The sequence below is a fragment of the Pistacia vera genome, unplaced genomic scaffold (assembly GCF_008641045.1).
Source record: "Pistacia vera cultivar Batoury unplaced genomic scaffold, PisVer_v2 Contig188, whole genome shotgun sequence".
NCBI lineage: Eukaryota > Viridiplantae > Streptophyta > Magnoliopsida > Sapindales > Anacardiaceae > Pistacia > Pistacia vera.
The window spans coordinates 1,452,863-1,471,141 of NW_022195981.1; the positions used below are offsets into that span (position 1 = coordinate 1,452,863).

An 18,279-nucleotide genomic window follows, 5' to 3' on the forward strand; every position below is an offset into this window, starting at 1 on the left:
TCCTTCATCTGTTCTTGTAGCTTCCAACCCCAAGAAATATGTGACTGATCCCAAGGTTTTTAGTGCAAATTGATCATTTAAATCAAGAACCAACGTGCTAATGGAAGAGTTGCTGGATCCAGTTATCAAAAATGTCATCAACATAGATAAGCACATAAAGAACTTGGCCTGGCTCTTTGAGAATGAACAAACTGGAGTCAGAAACTGAATTTTGGAAACCTTTTTCCAGTAATGCTTGCTTCAATCTGTCAAACTAGGCCCTTGGAGCTTGTTTCAGGCCATACAAAGCTTTATTAAGCTTACAAACATGTAAAGGACAGGTTGAGCTCTCAAACCCAGCAGGTTGCTGCATGTAAACAATCTCACTCAATGTTCCATTCAAAAAGGCATTGTTTACATCAATCTGCTGTATGTCCCAGCCATAAGAAACAGCAAGCGTAAAAATAATGCTAATAGTGCATGGTTTAATGACTGGACTAAAGGTTTCAAAATAATCTAACCCAGGAGTTTGCTGAAACCCTTTTGCTACCAACCTAGCTTTATATTTTTGTAAAGTACCATCAGCATGAAACTTGGTTCTAAATACCCACTTATTTTCAACAACATTCATATCAGAAGTTTTAAGAACAAAAGTCCAAGTATTGTTCCTTAAGAGTGCATCAAACTCATCTTACATAGCGTTTTTCCACTCACCACTAGCCAAAGCTTCAGGTATGGAATTAGGTTCTGGTTGTATGACTAATGATTTGGAAGAAAGGAAGGTTGTGGTTGTTTGTTCAGCAGTCTTTGAACGAGTGAGCATAGGATGAGTGTTGGAAGATTGAGTCTGATTTAGTTGTGACTTGTGAGGGCAGGTTGGTGCTGGTTGATGTTGATGAGAGTGGGCTGGTTCTTTTTGCTGTTGGTGAGAGTGGACTATTTCTGTTTGATGTTGGTGAGAGTGGGCTGGTTCTGTTTGATGTTGGGAAGAGTAAGCTGGTTCTGTGTGATGTTGGTAAGAATAGATTGTTGAATTTTCGTTGGAGGGTGGCTGATTAGTGTGGCTTTGTAAATTAGGGACTGAAGTATCCTAATTAATGTGTTCTATTTGAAGCTGTGATGATGTTAGATCAACTACAAGTGGACAAGAGGATAATGTCCCTGGGTTGGTTGACTGAAAATTGGAAATATTTGCTGGTTTGTAATAGGTGAGATCAATTGCAAAAGAATAGTTTGTGGGTAATTTATGAAGGGCAGATGGAGAAGTGTGTAAAACAGTTTGAGAGGTGGTTAAGATTTGAGACCTGTCTATTTTTGAAGAGATATTATCATGCGTTGGAATGATTGATTTGTTGAAACTATCACTACAAGGATCAGCTACAGAACATTCATGATGGAATGAGGATTGTCTGCCGGAACTGTGATCAGTTGTAGTAGGCATTACAGTGAAAGGAAAATGTGTCACTGGATCATCAGGATTGACATGGCTGACTTGTTCTAAGGATTTTTTTGAAGAGGACATACCAGGAAAGTGAGACTCAAAACCCTTCTTAAATGGAAATTCAGACTCATTAAAGTGGACATTTGGAGTGATAAACATTTTACCTTCAGAATTGACACACTTATATCCTTTGTGAATAAGACTATAACCAATAAACACACATTTGGAAGAATGAAAACTCAGTTTGTGTTTATTAAAATCTCTAAGGTAAGGAAAGTAAGCACATCCAAAGGTTTTAAGAGAAGAATATAATGGTTTTGATGCAAACAAGACTTCATATGGTGACAGAAAATTCAATACAGATGTAGGCATTCTGTTTATAAGGAACACTGCTGTATCAAATTCAAGCCACCAATAATGCAAAGGCATGGATGCATGGGCTAACAAGGTAAGACCGGTTTAAGCAATGTGTCTATGTTTTCTCTCACTTTGCCCATTTTATTGATGAACATATGCACACGAATGCCTAAATTGAATGCCGGTAGTGGTGAGATAAGAAATGAGACCCTTATATTCTCCACCTTGGTCTGATTGCAAGCATTTGAGCTTGCAATTAAACTGCCTTTCGACCAAGTGATGAAACTTGACAAACACAGAATAAACTTCAGCTTTTGTTCTTAAGGGAAATAACCAAGTGAATCGACTATAATCATCTATAAAATGGACATAATATCTATATCCCTCTAAGGAAAGGACTGGAGATGGACCCCAAACATCATTATGAACAATTTCAAGAGGATGAGTGGCTTTAGAGTGAGAAATCGAGAAGGTATTCCTATGAAGTTTACCTAATTTACAAGCATCACAAAAGGGTAACTGTGACATATGACCAGCAGATTTTTTTGCATAGAAGATAGGATCTTATGTAATGATTCAGCATGCGGATGTCCTAATCTATTGTGCCAAAGTGATAGTTGATTCTCTGAACTATTGCTAACTTGAAAAGCACATGATGAATTATGCAATGAAAATGTATCATGAAATGGAGTTGCATTATGTAAAGAAGATGCATTACTGGTGATTTCATTCAATTTATCACACTGCTGAGATAACAAGCAAGGTAATTGCAACAAAGTTTTATTTAAAGATGACACATTACAAGACAAAGATGGTTTACAAGAATTTGAGTCAGTGACCTCTGACTTACAACTGTTTTTAGAAGACTGTATTTCAGTCATAGTACAACTGTTATTAATCGAACTAGCCTTATTTTCTTCATGTAAAGTAGGTCCTAAGGATGTTTTTTCAACAGCAGTAAAATAAGTTTGAGGAACTGAAACAGACTGACTACTAGATGTAACAGCAGGTGATAGCAAAGAAGGAGAACTATATGATGACAGGTTAGATGGTATTTGCAACTGATACAGCCCAGCCTTAAGTCCTCCCTACAACAGAACTGTTCTGGAAGCTTTATCCTTTACAGTGCAATAATCACAATCAAATTCAACAACAACATTATTATCTTTGGTAAGTTTTGAGATACTAAGTAAATTTTTTGTAATCCTAGGCACACAAAGCACATTTTTTAAGTAAACACATTTAGATTGCAAGGAACTAGGAAGCAAAGCAAAGCCAACATGAGAAATGTTTAGAGACTCACCATTGCCTACTTGTAATTGATCATACCATCATAGTTACGGCTGGCTGTTAACTGATTTGGATCTAATGCAACATGATCAGTTGCACCAAAGTCCATATACCAGGTTGGATCAGGTGGTGAGTTGGAAGTGATGATAGTAGGCTGAAATGAGTTCCTGTTTGGAAATGATGTAGCTGAATGGGCAGCAAAAAAGGCTTGGTTTGGAGGTTGCATTTGTGAGGGTTGTATTTGTGCTTGGTTTGGAGGTTGCATTTGTGAGGGTTGCATTTGTGGATTGGGAACCCTGAAGCCTGGCTGTTGCGTTGAGTAAGAGAATTGCTTTTGCTGATCAGACTGATACTGTTGAGACTGGTGATTGTGGCTTCCATGTTGCTATGTATGATGGTCATAAGAACTATTTCTAGGACCAAACATCTGACCAAATGAATTAGTGTTAACACTGCCAAGATTAGCACCAAGATCTTGAGAAAAACCATTAAACTGCTGTGGTGAATTGAAGTGAGCTGAGGTACCACCTGTATAACTGGTATTAAACTGTGGAGAAGAACCATTATAGTTGAATGAAGAGCCATTGTAGCTGGTGTTATAACGATGATAGCACTGAATGGCTGTGTGTCCCATTTTACCACAAACTTGGCAAATTTGTTTGCCTCTCCCATTGTTTCTGCCCCTGCCTCTGCCATTTCCAACATATCCAAAGGGTCTATAGGCAGGTAAATTTGAAAGCTGACTTATAACCTCAGATAAGAAATGAGGAGAATTCTGATTTATTGGCAGACCTCTAACAATCAATGGATAGCTCTGTGATGGTACAGACAAAGCATTCTGTAGCGGAACATTATGGTTGACTGATCCAAAAAGTCCAGATCCAGTACTTCTAGAAGAACCTTCAACAGAATTTAAATGTCCTAACGCTGAGTTGTGACAAGGAAGCTGAGACTTAGTTAAGTTTGGATTAAGTGATGCCACATTGTTGAGCAATTTGGAAAGTCAGGAGAATTAAATTTCTCAAGTCTCAATTCATATTTCTGTAGCAGGAATTGAGCCTCTTGTAAAGTAATTGAATCAAACTTGGATTCAATCCTAGAAGTCAGATTGACGACAATCGCATCAAACTCTGGACCTAATCCATCTAAGACATATTGTAACACTTCTTCATCTGAAACAATCTGACCACTGGACGATAAACTCCCAGCAATTCCTTTCATTTTCTTCACATATTCACTCACACTCAGATTGCCTTTTTGTGTGGTTTGAAGCGAGTTTTTCAAATTCAAAGCTTTGGCTTTAGAATCAGCCAAGAACTCGTTTTCAAGTGTGAACCAGATATCAGTAGAAAACTTGCATTTCGACACTTGACTAAACATGCATTTAGAAATTGATGCTAGGAGCCAGGTTACAAGAAACTTATCAGTCTTTTTCCAGATTATATACTCCAGATTAATCTTCTCTTTTCCTAGGGTTTCCTTAATTTCACTTGAGCTTAGCTCTTTCAAATCATCATCACAAGCAATAAGAGGTTCTGGACATGGAATCAAACCTGTTAGGTGTTCTTCAAGATCGTGAGCTCCTACTGTAGAGAGAACTTGAGACCTCCAAAAACGATAATTGTCTCGGTAATTATCTATAGTCAATTTTGGAGTGATGACTTGAAGACTGGAACTGAAAATTGAAGAGTGAGCACTGGTTGAGCCGTTAAGCATCTTCTCTATACTCTTATTTGACAGATTGTTACCAGGAACTCTAGCCATTGATGTTAGTCCTTTGGCTCTGATACCATGTAAATCTCAAAGAAGAATAGATGATGAAAGAGAGAAGAATCTCAATTGGTTTTTCATTAACTAAAATCAGTTACAATCAACTCATGCTTTATACTCCAAAACGAGCTTAAGCAAAAATAAGCTGAAGAAGATAAGCTAAAAGTAAAGTTGCTGAAGTGTCGTTACAAACAATGTAAAAACCATCAAGAGCAAAACGACACCATTACAAGCAAAGCAAAAGACAAATTACAAGAAGACCCTCAACTCTTTTCACCAAGAATCACTAACAAATGCGTAAACATGAACAAGGTGGGGGATACCGGGAAAAATCTGTTCACCAACGAGAAAAATCTGCGAAACAAAGAGAAAGCATAAACTTGCTTTTAGACTTGCCAAGAACCTAATAGCAGTAGATGATGCGTTGATTGCAGAACTCATGCCACCAATGTCATCACCTGATGATGATGAACAAGGAAATATTCGAGCTAGAGCACCGATTGAAGAAGATTCTAAGCCAAACCCTTTATTTATGGCAACTGAAAAAGGAATAGTAAAGATTGTCAAAGAGATACTTAAATTCCGTCCCCAATTAGTTGAGTATAAGAATCATCTAAAGCAGAACATATTGCATGTGGCCATTAAACACCGTCAAAAGAAGATATTCGATCAGGTGAAAATGATGAAGATACCAATGACAAGGTTAGTCCGAGGGATTGACAAAAATTTCTAAACCATTTTGCACCATGCTGCAAACACGAGGGATGACACTAGAGAAATTCAACCTACAGGACCTGTATACGAACTGCAGGATGAGCTAAAGTGGTACAAAGTAAGCCCATCTTTCTCCTACTTCAAGAATTTTAATCATGTACGGCTAAACTGTGTCTTAGGGTATACATAAATATCTATTCTATTTTAAATTTTATTTCATTATTCGAATCCGATAATTAACAATGAAATTTTAAAACAGTAAAAATATAAAATTTTAGAGAATATAATTGACAATACCCATTGTATGTACTCTAGTTTATGCATTAATTACGGTGGCAGTGGCAGATTTAAGAACCAATACATGTTGCTATATGTTTATAATTGACAATACCCATTGTATGTACTCTAGTATATGCAACGTGTATTGTCTGATGATACTGTTAAGATCAAACGCTTATTATCAGAGCAAAAACTATAACTATTATAACTATTAATAAAGATGCAACCTCATAGTTTGAGATGACTCGATCCACTAATCTCTGTCACAAATGTAATTTTATTTCTTTTAACTATTTGTAATCAAAAATTTGATTATGATCTTATTTACCATAGATGTAAGGACAAGAAATTGGGTCCACGAGACCAAGCTGGACAATTACTTGACAGTGAACACCTGTACACTGATTTCAGTCTCTTCAGATCATAAATAATGGCGCCTCGATTGTTGAGATTTGTCTGTATCCGTTGGATTGATATTATTTCCCATGGTGGGATAAAAAAGATCTCATCAAGCTTTTGATTAAAATAGTATAGAAAAACCATTTCAATAGTTTGTCTCCTTTCTCCTCACTCTCTATTCAAGGAAGATAAAAAAGCTTTCACATTTCCAGGTATTTATATTTACAAATTGTTTATAGATTACTAATCCTTTATGATATATACAGGATTTTTAGTGGTTTTATAAACTCTGAATTTGGAAGAGTTTCACATATATTGCCTTAATTATCAAGATTTTGTTTGATAATCCAGGCGAGCTTAGTCTCAATGTTTTTGTAACGAAAGAGTTGATTGGTTGTTGGCAGTGATTAGCTGAGCCAACCCAAACTGATGGAGTAAAAAGGTTGGACATTGGCATTCTTGCGTTTCCGAAACTATAGATTTCTGAGTCAACATAGAATTGTTAAAGAAATATCTAGAGTTTTTTACTGTTTAGATTAACAAGTATTCTGCTCTTTTTCCAATTTTAGTTGGAAGTCATGGGATGATGTTAAAGAAATTACAGTGTTCTTTTTTTTTTATTTATTTAATGTTAAAGCACTCAAGAATGGAGCTACATGGGTGAGTGGGGGCACCGACCCCATTTTTATAGACATGGATGATGCCCCCACTGATCTCATATAGCTTATTATATATTTATAATTTCGTTAAAGTTTTCCTAAATTATTAGCATTTAAGTGGCATTTTGGAGGTCGGATTAAATTAGATTAACTCTTTGGAATATATTTAGACTAGATTTAGATATGATTGGATTGTACATAGTGTTGCTGTCTTGTGTTTGGTATAGTATGAGATTAGAATATATATATATATATATATTATCTTAATTTCAATAATAATTATCATAAAATATTTCTATTTATAATTACTTTATCTATATAATTACTTAATTATAATTAACTTGAGTGAGAAATATATTAATTATTAACACGTTAATTTCAATTAATGAATTAAAATTTTAAATAATTATTTTATANTTTTTTTTTTTTTTTTTTTTTGTTATTGGGGGTGTTTGGACTATCTTACGTGCACCTCGATTAATTCCTCAATCCTAGAAAAAGCTTTCGAAACAGGGCAAACCCTATGGTCCGTGACCAATAATATTGACAATCGTTCTTATGATTTGAACTTGGAACTATAGGGGGAGCAAACTCCTTGATCCCAAACCTTTAACACTCGGCCAACTCATTGTTGGTTTTTATTTAATTTTGTTAATGTTTTCTTTTAACTTATTAATACTTATAGTAATAAGTAATAGTATAATATGCACTCCATTGGTCGCAATTGTACGTTAAAATTAAATTAATGTTAATTTCTATATATCATCAATTACTTTTATGTTATGTTAATTTAAGCATTCTTTGATATACATATGTATTAGTCTATTAGAGACAAAATATTTGTAATTAATTAAATTTTGAACAATAAACTATAAACTTAGAGGACAACATTAATCTTCCCTGTAGGTGGAAAAAATTCATACGTTATATATAATATAAAAAAAATCGTAACTTGGACAAGGAGCCCCCTGCCTCCCAATGGGATTCTTTTGTCCCCATAGATTAGGACTAAGGAAGGAGGATGTGATTATGGACAATCCTATTCCATTCTTCCTAAAACAAAGCCAAACATTGGGATATGACAATTTTTAAAAAATTACCAAATCTCACCTTTAATCCCATGTCCTGAACACAACCTACAATAATAAATAATTATTAATAAACTACACACTACATTAGCTCTCATTCTGCAACCAAAACTTTAAAATTACAAATAAACGTTAATATATATATATATAATCAAATATTTTTTTGTTAGGTCAACCATTACTTGATATTTATATGTATTATTGTATTAAAGATATTTAATTAATAATATTTTGAACGATAAACTATGAAAATAGAAAATTATATTGATTTTCCAGTAGGTGGACCCAATAAATAATAGCACCCTATATATGTAAACTTAATAAGAGAACAATTTTGCAAATTTTTTGTTGGATGATTCTTCATTAATTCTTTTCTACGACAGGGATGGCGACGCCTTATCAGTTGGCCCTGGACGAGGAGTGGGATGAACTGAAGAATTTCTACGACAAAGAACGTGTTTTTGCTGTGACATTTCTTCAAACAGCCGCCGAGGACAATGTATTTCACTTGGCAGCGTTCAGCAAAAGTAAAGAACCGCTTGAAAGTTTCCTTAAAATTGCTGAAGAGGATCCTATGGCAGAGTATGCATATTCGGCAAAGAATATCTACGGAAACACGGCTCTTCATGAGGCTGCCGCCGATGGTAACATTGAGGCGGTAGAGCTCTTGGTGAAACACGATAAGAAGCTCCTTGAGGATAGAAATATAGAAGGCGAAACCCCGCTGTTTAAAGCTGCTGCATATGGGCAAACAGAGGTGGTCCGTTATTTAGCTTCAGAATCAGAGTGGAGAAAGTTGTGCAAAGCTGATAGACATTCACCGCCACAGAGTATCGCGTGTAGCTAACCGAAGAGAAACCATTGAAGTGACTGGGGCCTCCATTCTGCATGCTGCCATCCAAGGAGAGCACTTTGGTCTCTCTCTGATCTCTCCCCATGCCATTTAGCTAGTTTATTTTTGCTTTAAATTGAAGTATTCAACTGGTGTCTGATGTGCTAATTTCGGCACAGAAACGGCTTTTGAGTTACTGAAACTGGATAAGTCGTTAGCAACATTAGAGGACGGAAATCGCATGACCAGTCTTCAACTACTATGCCCTCTGTTTTCAGAAGTGGATACCGAATGAGCATATTGAAAAGACTCCTCTACTTTTGTACGTACTGCACAATTTCCACGTTTACACTAAAATATACAGTAACTGTTTGAATTTAATATATCCTCTTTATATTTTTCATCCTAATTGGTTAATAAAGAAATATGCGAATAGAATTCTATCCAGAACTTTTATAGAGTGATTAATAGAGCAATAGTTCCAACTCTAGGGTATCTCGTTGACTAATGCTATGTATACTTTATTTTCTGAAATTCACAGGTCCTCTGATTGATGCAAAACGAAGAATAGGGTTGCCAATACTGAGAAGAATCTTGAAAGATAAGAGAAAGCATAAACTTGCTTTTGAACTCACCAAAAAGCTAATAGATCAAGATACTACGTGGCTGCAGATTGTTGATACAAGATTGTCCGAAGGAGGTGAAGGTGAAGGTTCAAAACCAGGAAATATTCAAGCTGACCAGGTAGGAGAAGGTGAAGGTTCAAAACCAGGAAATATTCAAGCTGACCAGGTAGGAGAAGGTGAAGGTTCAAAACAAGGAAATATTCAAGCTGACCAGGTAGGAGTAGGTGAAGGCTCAAAACCAATCGCATTATTTCTGGCTACTGAAAAAGGAATAGTAGAGATTGTCAACGAGATACTTAAACAAACGCCCCAGTTGGTCGAGTATATCGATGATAAGAATCGGAGTATATTACATATCGCTATCATGCACCGTCAAATGGAAATCTTCGATATTGTGAAAGAGATGAATATACCAATGAAAAGGTTAGTCCGAGGGATCGACGTATGTGACTATACCATTTTACACCATGCTGCAGACATGACCAATGATAATGCAGATATTCACCGTGGTCCTGCATACCATCTACAAGAAGAGTTAAAGTGGCACAAAGTAAGCATCGTACAAATCTTTACCACCATTTTTTTTTAATAGAGTAATGTGATTGTTTATAGGGTTTATAACAAAATACCCCTCAGATATAATCAAATAACTAAAATTCCCTTGTGGTTGAAATAATAACAAAACCCCCTTCTCCCATTAAGTTATTGGTATAAAAATAAACGATAGAAAAGTAATTTTGTAAATATTTATTAACTCATCATGTTAAAAATTATAGTAATACTCTAACGGTTTACTAACGGCATGAAAATTTTGGTTATTTCTGAAATCTCAAGAGAACATTTGTTATTTGATTAAACCTCAAGGATTGAGGAAAACTCATTGTTTATATTCAGAATCTATGATTCTAACATAATCTATTAAATGATCTTTATAATTTTTATCGGAAATGTTAATGTGTTTTGTAAGAGCATATGATAAACTAGAAGAAGATAAAAAATTGATTATTTAAGGCATGAAAAGGCTTATTTATTTATTTATTTCATTTTGTTAATAATAAAGTGCATTGGTATCACAAAATATTCACCTCTTCAATATCACTTTGTTTAGTAATTTTTTTGATTTATATCTAGAAAAAAAACATGATACCTTCTTTTTATTGAATCGTATTTTCCGGTCTCTTTTACAAGTATCATAAGGACAAAAATGACTATTTACAACAAAAATTAAATAAAGTAAACTTAGAGATAAAGTGCATGTGTTGCAAAAATTGGAGACAATGAAGATGAAAGTCTATTGGATGTTTAGGAGACCAACATAAGGATTGGTAGTCTTCTATACATACAAATTTAATGATGAGTTAATTAATTAAGTCTTCCATGGAATGTACTCTTATCTTTTCTTATATTTGTGCATATATGCAGCGTGTGGAGAAGCTAGCGCCCACCCATTTTGCCGTGTTCCTTGTAACTGCAAATGATGACAATAAAGAAGACAAGAATTGCAATTGCAAAGAGCTGTTCGAACTGAAGCACAATAAACTACTCAAAGAAGCACATAAATGGGTAAAAGAGACTTCTCAATCATGCTATGCGGTGGTTGTTCTCGTCGCCACCGTGGTGGTTGCAGCTGCCTATACTGTACCTGGAGGTTCCAATGATAATGGTTATCCAGTTTTCCTCAACAACAAGTTCTTCTGGGTTTTCACAGTCATGGACGTTGTTGCTTTAGCTTGCTCCTTGACCTCGGTGGTAATGTTCTTATCTGTCCTCACTTCACCTTTTAGTTATGAAGAATTCCGTCAGAGGCTCCCTCGAAAACTTACGATAGGCTTCTCCTTACTCTTCTTTGCATTGACTACAACAATGCTTGCATTCGCGGCAACATTATTGCTGATCGTTCGTTTACAAAAGCCACGTTGGACCTCCTCTCTCATTTACACAGCTGCATTTTTTACGGTCAGTATATTTGCACTCACGCAATTCCCTATGTATGTTGCATTTAAGGCAACTTTTCTCAAGTTTTACAAGTGGATTAAGAAGGTTCATCGTAGTAAATGGTTTAAGAAGCGGCTGGCGACCAAGTTTCAATGTTATAAGAAGAAGCTTCTGATGAATGATGTGTTGTCCAAGAAGAATGATGATCTAGTATGACGGATTTAATTTATATAAGTTGCTTGAAATGGTAAAGGAGGCTAATGTGTCACCAATGCAAGAGACTTTTATTTGAATTTAATAAAAGGCTAGTATATTTATTAATTTCCGACTGAATATTTATTAATGGTGTGTGTCTTGTTGATCATGCTTGATGTTGCTAAATAACTTGAGAGAATAAGTTGTGTGTTTTCAAGGTAGTTTGCCAATTCAACTTACTTTTTAGTCTACTATTAATTAAGTTAGCATTTGATAGGGCAACAAACTTTTTTTTTTTTTTAGTAAATGGAAATAGTATAAAGAATGAAAGAATGAGACCCCCAAAAAGAGAGTCTCTACCAGAGCTATTTCTCCCATAGACTAACTTGTGGAAGGAACTGCAATTCGAGGACGATGTTTGTTGTAGATTTTCGCAAGTGTACGAAATCGTGCAAGTAATAAAGTGTAAAATTACGGATATCGAACCCAAGGGAATTACTATTATCAATTACCAATTAAACTATCCTATCACTATTTGATCAATCGAAATTGTATCAAAGAAAATCTAAACTAAATTAACAATTGAAATTAAAAAGAAAACTGAATAGAGAACAATTAAAATAAACCTTTGGGTAAAAACAAGATGACTAGACCTAGGGCATAGACTTCACACCAACTCTTATTTATATATATCGATCTCTTATGCTAATTTTATTAAGCTCTTCCTATAGGTCAAACTCCCTTAATTTTCAATAATTTTCTCTTGAACAATTATCAAATTAAACCCTAATTACTAACGCGAATTATCTATAATCGGATTTAAGCAATTGGAGATCATTACGCTCTATGGAGTTTACCAAAACCTCACAAGTCACGGTAACCTATCTCTAGCGTTCGCTCAACCTATGGTTTTACTACCGTAGACCAACTAAGTATCATCTCTTGATCTCAACCTAGTCCATTAGTTCATTCAATTCTTGGGCCCTTAAGAATCAAAAGCATTAGGAATAATAGTAAAACTTAGGAAGAATTCTTAATAAACATTAATAATCATATATCAATACATAATCAAGAGATTGGGCTACATCTTAGCCCTAGAGAATAAATTTAGTTCATAATAAACATGAAAGAAACAATCATCTTTATTAAAACAATCATCATGAGTTTATAAGAAAACAAGAAGAACTTCTTTATATTGTCAATCAAAGCTCCAGAACTTCTGTTACTTCTCTTCTTTGCAGATTTTTCCTCCTTCTCCCCCAAAGAATCCCTCAAATAATGCTAAAAGACTTCTATTTATATCCCACAAGGGTTAGGGTTTTATTTTTCTTAATTCTATTTGGTTTAGGACTCTTAACCTTATACTCCTACCTAAAAACGGATAACCAGTTTTAACTTCTGTGACTGTGCCTCAATACTGTGCTACATCATAGTAGCTACTGGAAAAAGTGTGCCGCGGCACTATGCTGCGGCACAGTAGCTACTGGCCTTCTTCCCACATCATTCCACTATTTTTCAAAGATAGTGATTTTTGAACTCGATAACGATGAAATTTGGAAAGGTAGTAAACATATGAAATGTAGCGCTTTGAATCAAATTTCCAACAGTCCAAGAATCGTCTTAATCTGAGTTCTACAGCTCAAGATATTCTCAAAATACCAGGGCATGCTCAAGTTGGAACATAATCTAGAATCTTCTCTTTACTTCAACTTCCAAAACTTCTTCAATTCAACTCTGATTCTTGATCCGTTTGTTTCCACTTGTCATTCATTCCGTTGCCTAATTCTTCATCTGAGCATAACATTTAAGCACTAGTAGCCTGAAAAACACTCAAAAACACCTGTGATCCCGTAAAAGGCAATTATGAAAATATTAAGCAACTTTACCAAATTAAGCCTAATTTACCACAATTAATCCCCAAAAACCACTAACTAAATTTGTATTTTCAAGCTCTTATCAATGTTTTCCTCACTCGCTTCTACAACCTCACTAAGAAATATTTCTGAATCCAAAATTTTGTGTTCGCTCTTAATTGCCACAACCCTAGTCCCTTAACCAATGCTCCCGACCGAGGGGAGAATAGTAGAAGGGCTTATCGCAGATGGGCTAATAATGATCAGCGGAAAAGAAAGAAGCAGCGATTTGAGCCCAAAAAATCTTATGCCTAAGTTCCTGATCGCGATTGCGACAAAAGTCAATACACTCCTTTGAATGCCTCAGTGTCGGCTATTATGGATAAGTCAGAGGAGGCCAGCTTGCTCGGAGAGCCAGAACCCATGAAGAATCCTTCCTCAGCCAGGAATAGCAAAAAGTACTATTGCTATCATCGGGATAATAGGCATCACACCGATGAGTGTCGGGCTCTCAAACAAGCAATTGAATACCTCATCAAGCAAAGGTACTTTAAAGAGTATGTTGATGGTCCGACTCCCGTTTGGGAAAGGGATCAAGAGGAACAAGGAAAGAAGCGTATTATCTTTGGAGGACCACACCTCGCAGGAAACTCTCGAGGTGCCAGGAAAGGTATGCTCGAGAAACTCGTCATGACCCTGTGAGTGTAATGAGCATGGCGCCGTGATCCACTAAGGTTCGCAGGGAAAAGGAGATCACCTTCTCTGAGAAAGTCATAGTGCGATTGCATCATCCCCATGAGGATGCACTCATCGTCATGCCTGAAATAGGTCGGTGCGAAGTCCACAGAACGTTGGTGGACAATGGAAACATTGCAAATATCCTGTTTCAGCGAGCTTTCAAAAAAATACAATTAGACGAGGTAGACCTGAAGCCCGCCTCCATCCCTCTCTACGGTTTTACTAGGGATAATCTGATTCCTAGGGGAACGATCTCACTCCTGGTCACATTGGGTGAGACCAATGAAATGACCAAAATGACAGAATTTTTGGTGGTAGACTGCTGTGAAATTTCAAGCCAGTCACCTTCATCTACCATCTAAAAATTAAGTTCTCCACTCTAACGGGGATTGGGGAAGTAAAAAGATCTCAACGCGAATCTCGCAACTGCTACATAAGAGCAGTGCAGATGACATGCAAGGAAAAGGAAAGGCCAATAAGCATCCCAAAGTAGGCTATGACGATCAGCAGAATCGAGCCACAGCCCGACCCAGTAGATGACAACATGGATCCTTGCATCCAGGAGTGCCCTCATAGTGGGCCAATTGAGGACTTGTATGAGGTGTCAATCAATCAAAATAAGCCGACTTAAGTGTTGAGAATCGGGAGTAATCTCAACCCTCAGCTCGCCAAAAGCCTGACAAGCTTCCTCAAAGAGAATGTCAATGTTTTTGCATGGACTCATGTTGATATGATTAGGATCAACCCGAATGTCATATATCATGCACTCAACATTGACAGTGCAGTCAAGCCAATTCACCAGAAAAGAAAAGCCATAGACCCGAAGTGCTATGCTGCCTTGAAAACTGAGGTAGATAAGCTCATTTTGAATGGGTCCATTTGAGAGGCGCTTTACCTAAGCTGGATTGCAATCTGGTCTTAGTAAAGAAGCCCAATGGCAAGTGACGAACCTGTGTTGACTTCACTGACCTTAACAAAGCCTGTCCGAATGACAATTTTCCATTACCAAGGACCGACCAGCTTGTTGATGCCACCTCCAGGCATGAGCTGCTGAGCTTTATGGACTCCTATTCGGGATATAATCAGATCCTAGTGTACGCACCTGACGAAGAGCATACCTCATTCGTTATAGATCAGGGACTGTATTGTTATAAGGTCATGACCTTCGGCCTAAAAAATGCTAGGGCAACTTACCAGTAGCTGGTTAACCGTATGTTTTCTGAGCAAATCAAAAAGTCAATGGAAGTTTATGTTGATGACATGCTGGTTAAGTCGCATGTCGCTTCAGATCACATAGCACATCTCGCTAAGATGTTCGATGTACTCCGAAGATACAGGATGAAGCTCAATCCACTTAAATGCTCATTCGGAGTATCTTCAGGAAAGTTTATGGGGCATATGGTTAACCAAAGGGGAATCAAAATCAACCCCGAGAAGATCCAGACTCTCCTTGATATGAAAAGCCCGACCAATTGAAAATAGGTTCAAAGCCTAAATGGGAGGATAGCGGCTTTCAGTCGCTTCATATTGAGAGCAATAGACTGTTGCTTGCCATTTTTAAATATACTCAAGGCCAACAAAAAGTTCAAGTGGACTCCAGAGTGCGAGCAGACTTTTTAAAGTATAAAGAACATCTTAGAAAGCCACCTCTCCTATCCAAGCCTCTTCCCAAGGAAATTCTACTCCTGTACCTGGCCGTCTCTCAACATGCGGTTAGCATAGCTCTCATTCGGGAAGAGGGCAGAGTTCAATGGCTAGTGTATTACGTGAGCAAGCGACTACTAGACACCGAGATATGGTATCCAAAAATAGAGCGATTAGCTTATGGCCTACTGATCGCCTCCAGGAAGCTACAACCCTATTTTCATGCCCACACAATCCATATTCTGACCAACTACCCTGCTTAGGCAAGTTACTTAAATGGGAAATGGAATTGAGTTAGTTCGATCTGCATTACAGACCGAATGTAACCATCAAAGGGAAGGTTGTTACCGATTTCATTTCAAAATTCTCGTACCAGCCCAATCGGGAATCCGAGCAGCAAGCCAATGAAGTCATCTAAGAAACCATTTAGAACTTATCGACCTAAAGCTTCTACGTCGATGGTTCCTCGAATAGAAAAAAAAATTGGGGCAGGTTTTCTCCTTCTTAGTCCTGAAGAGACTCGCATTCATGGAATCCTTTGATTTGGGTTCCAAGCTATGAACAATGAGGCCGAATACAAAGCGATGCTCGTTGGTCTATGATTAGCGAGCAAAATGGGATCCGATGCGATCAGTATTCACAACAACTCCCAGCTGGTTGTTAATCAGATCTTAAGATAATATCAAACCAAGGAAGAAAACATGATCAGGTATCTAAAGAAAGCTAAGGCCGCATTCGAGACTTTCAAGCACTTCACAATCAAGCAAATCTTGAGAGATAGTAACTTTATCGCGGACGCCTTGGCAAGAATAGCCTCATCGCTAAACTCAGATGTGCCAAAAAATATTCCAGTTTGATACATAGAGATTCCTAATATCAGCTCACCCGAAAAGACCGTAGCTATAACAAAATCAATCTCCTGGATGACTCCAATCATTCAGTATCTTCGAGATGGGACTCTGCCCAGTGACAAGACAGAGGCAAACATCCTGCGCACGAGAGCTGCTCGTTACACGCTCATCTGGGATCAGTTTTACAAGCGAGGCTTTAGCACCCCTCTTCACTGATGTGTAACCGATGAAGAAGTAGGCTATATTATAAGGGAGATACATGAAGGGATCTGCGATAATCACACCGTCGCATGATCCTTCGCCAATAAAATTGTCTGCCAAGGGTACTATTGGCTCCTACTTCAGGAAGACACTTTCAATTTTGTGAAAAAGTGTGACAAGTGCCAAGAGTTCGCGAACATCTTGTGAGCTCCTTCCCATCAATTGATGACAATGACCAGCCCTTGACCATTCTTTATGTGGGGAATTGACCTTATTGGGCCCATGCCAGCTAGAAAAGGAGGCATCAAGTATGTGGTGGTCGCGGTAGATTACTTCATCAAATGGGCCGAGGCTGAGCCCTTAGCTGCGATCACCACCAAGAAGCTCAAAGACTTCGTCTTCAAGAATATAGTGTGTCGTTACGAGATTCCTCATACACTCATCTCTGATAATGGGAAGCAGTTTGACAATGAGGAATTCAAGCAGTTTTGCGATGAGTTGGGGATCCATAAAAAGTTCACCTCAGTCACAAGACTGCAAGCCAATGGTCAAGTTGAAGCTATCAACAAAACCATCAAGCACATACTAAAGGCCAAGCTTGGCACTACCAAGGGCAATTGGGTCGACGACCTCCCAAACGTTCTATGGGCATATAGAAAAACTACGAGAACCTCTACTTTAGAAACACCCTTCTCACTAGCCTATAGCTGCGAGGCTATGATCCCAGTGGAAGTAGAGACTGATTCACTTCGGAGAGACCTATTCAATAAAACAGATAATGAAGCACTTCTACGTGCAAGTTTAGACCTAGTTGAAGAACACTACGACAAGGCTTGGTTAAGGATATCATCCTACCAGCAATGTGTGAAAAGATTCTTCAACTCTAAGGTTAGGAGAAGAGACTTTCAGGTCAGCGACTTGGTTCTGAAAGAAGTCCTTCTAGGTACAAGGGAACCGAGTGTGAGGGTGTTGGGACCTAATTGGGAGGGTCCATACCGCATCACTAAGGTAATACGATCGGGAACATATCACCTCAAAAGGCTTAATGGTTTCAAAGTACCGCGAGCTTAGAATGTTGAGCATCTTCGCCCCGAACTCGCTTTTAATTTTTCAATTCTTTTACTTGTAAAATTTACCTTGTAATCTTTATGAATAAGATCGTTCTGCTCTATCTTGAACAAATATTTGTGTCATGTTCTTTTGAATGATCTTGTGCATTACGATATTTTTACAAGTTTCTTGATCAGATGTATAACATTAGTCTCATGAAGTGCTAGAATTATAGAAGTGCTATCACAAATGGCCGAAAATACTCCTTTTATATATGATTCAAATAAGTACAGTGCGCAACAGAAAATATAAAAAGAAAAAGTTGTGTGAAAGCAGAAGAAGCGATCATTGGTCCCCACCTAATCAGCTGTTGGGTCG

General features: G+C 37.2%; 1 protein-coding gene across 1 annotated transcript; it reads left to right on the plus strand.

Moving 5' to 3' along the window:
- The first annotated feature begins 8,361 nt into the window (after positions 1 to 8,361).
- On the plus strand, positions 8,362 to 11,585 carry LOC116127006. The gene is made up of 3 exons (XM_031412670.1): positions 8,362 to 8,806; positions 9,350 to 9,984; positions 10,857 to 11,585. Exons 1-3 carry the CDS (start codon positions 8,362 to 8,364, stop codon positions 11,583 to 11,585), a joined length of 1,809 nt encoding a protein of 602 aa, XP_031268530.1.
- Positions 11,586 to 18,279: the final 6,694 nt, after the last annotated feature.

Excerpts from the sequence above, each read along its gene's own strand:
- LOC116127006 (XM_031412670.1), top strand. The coding sequence starts at position 8,362 with ATGGCGACGCCTTATCAGTTGGCCCTGGACGAGGAGTGGGATGAACTG. Across the intron at positions 8,807-9,349 it reads TAGACATTCACCGCCACAGA|GTCCTCTGATTGATGCAAAA; the intron begins GTATCGCGTGTA and ends TGAAATTCACAG. Across the intron at positions 9,985-10,856 it reads AAGAGTTAAAGTGGCACAAA|CGTGTGGAGAAGCTAGCGCC; the intron begins GTAAGCATCGTA and ends GCATATATGCAG.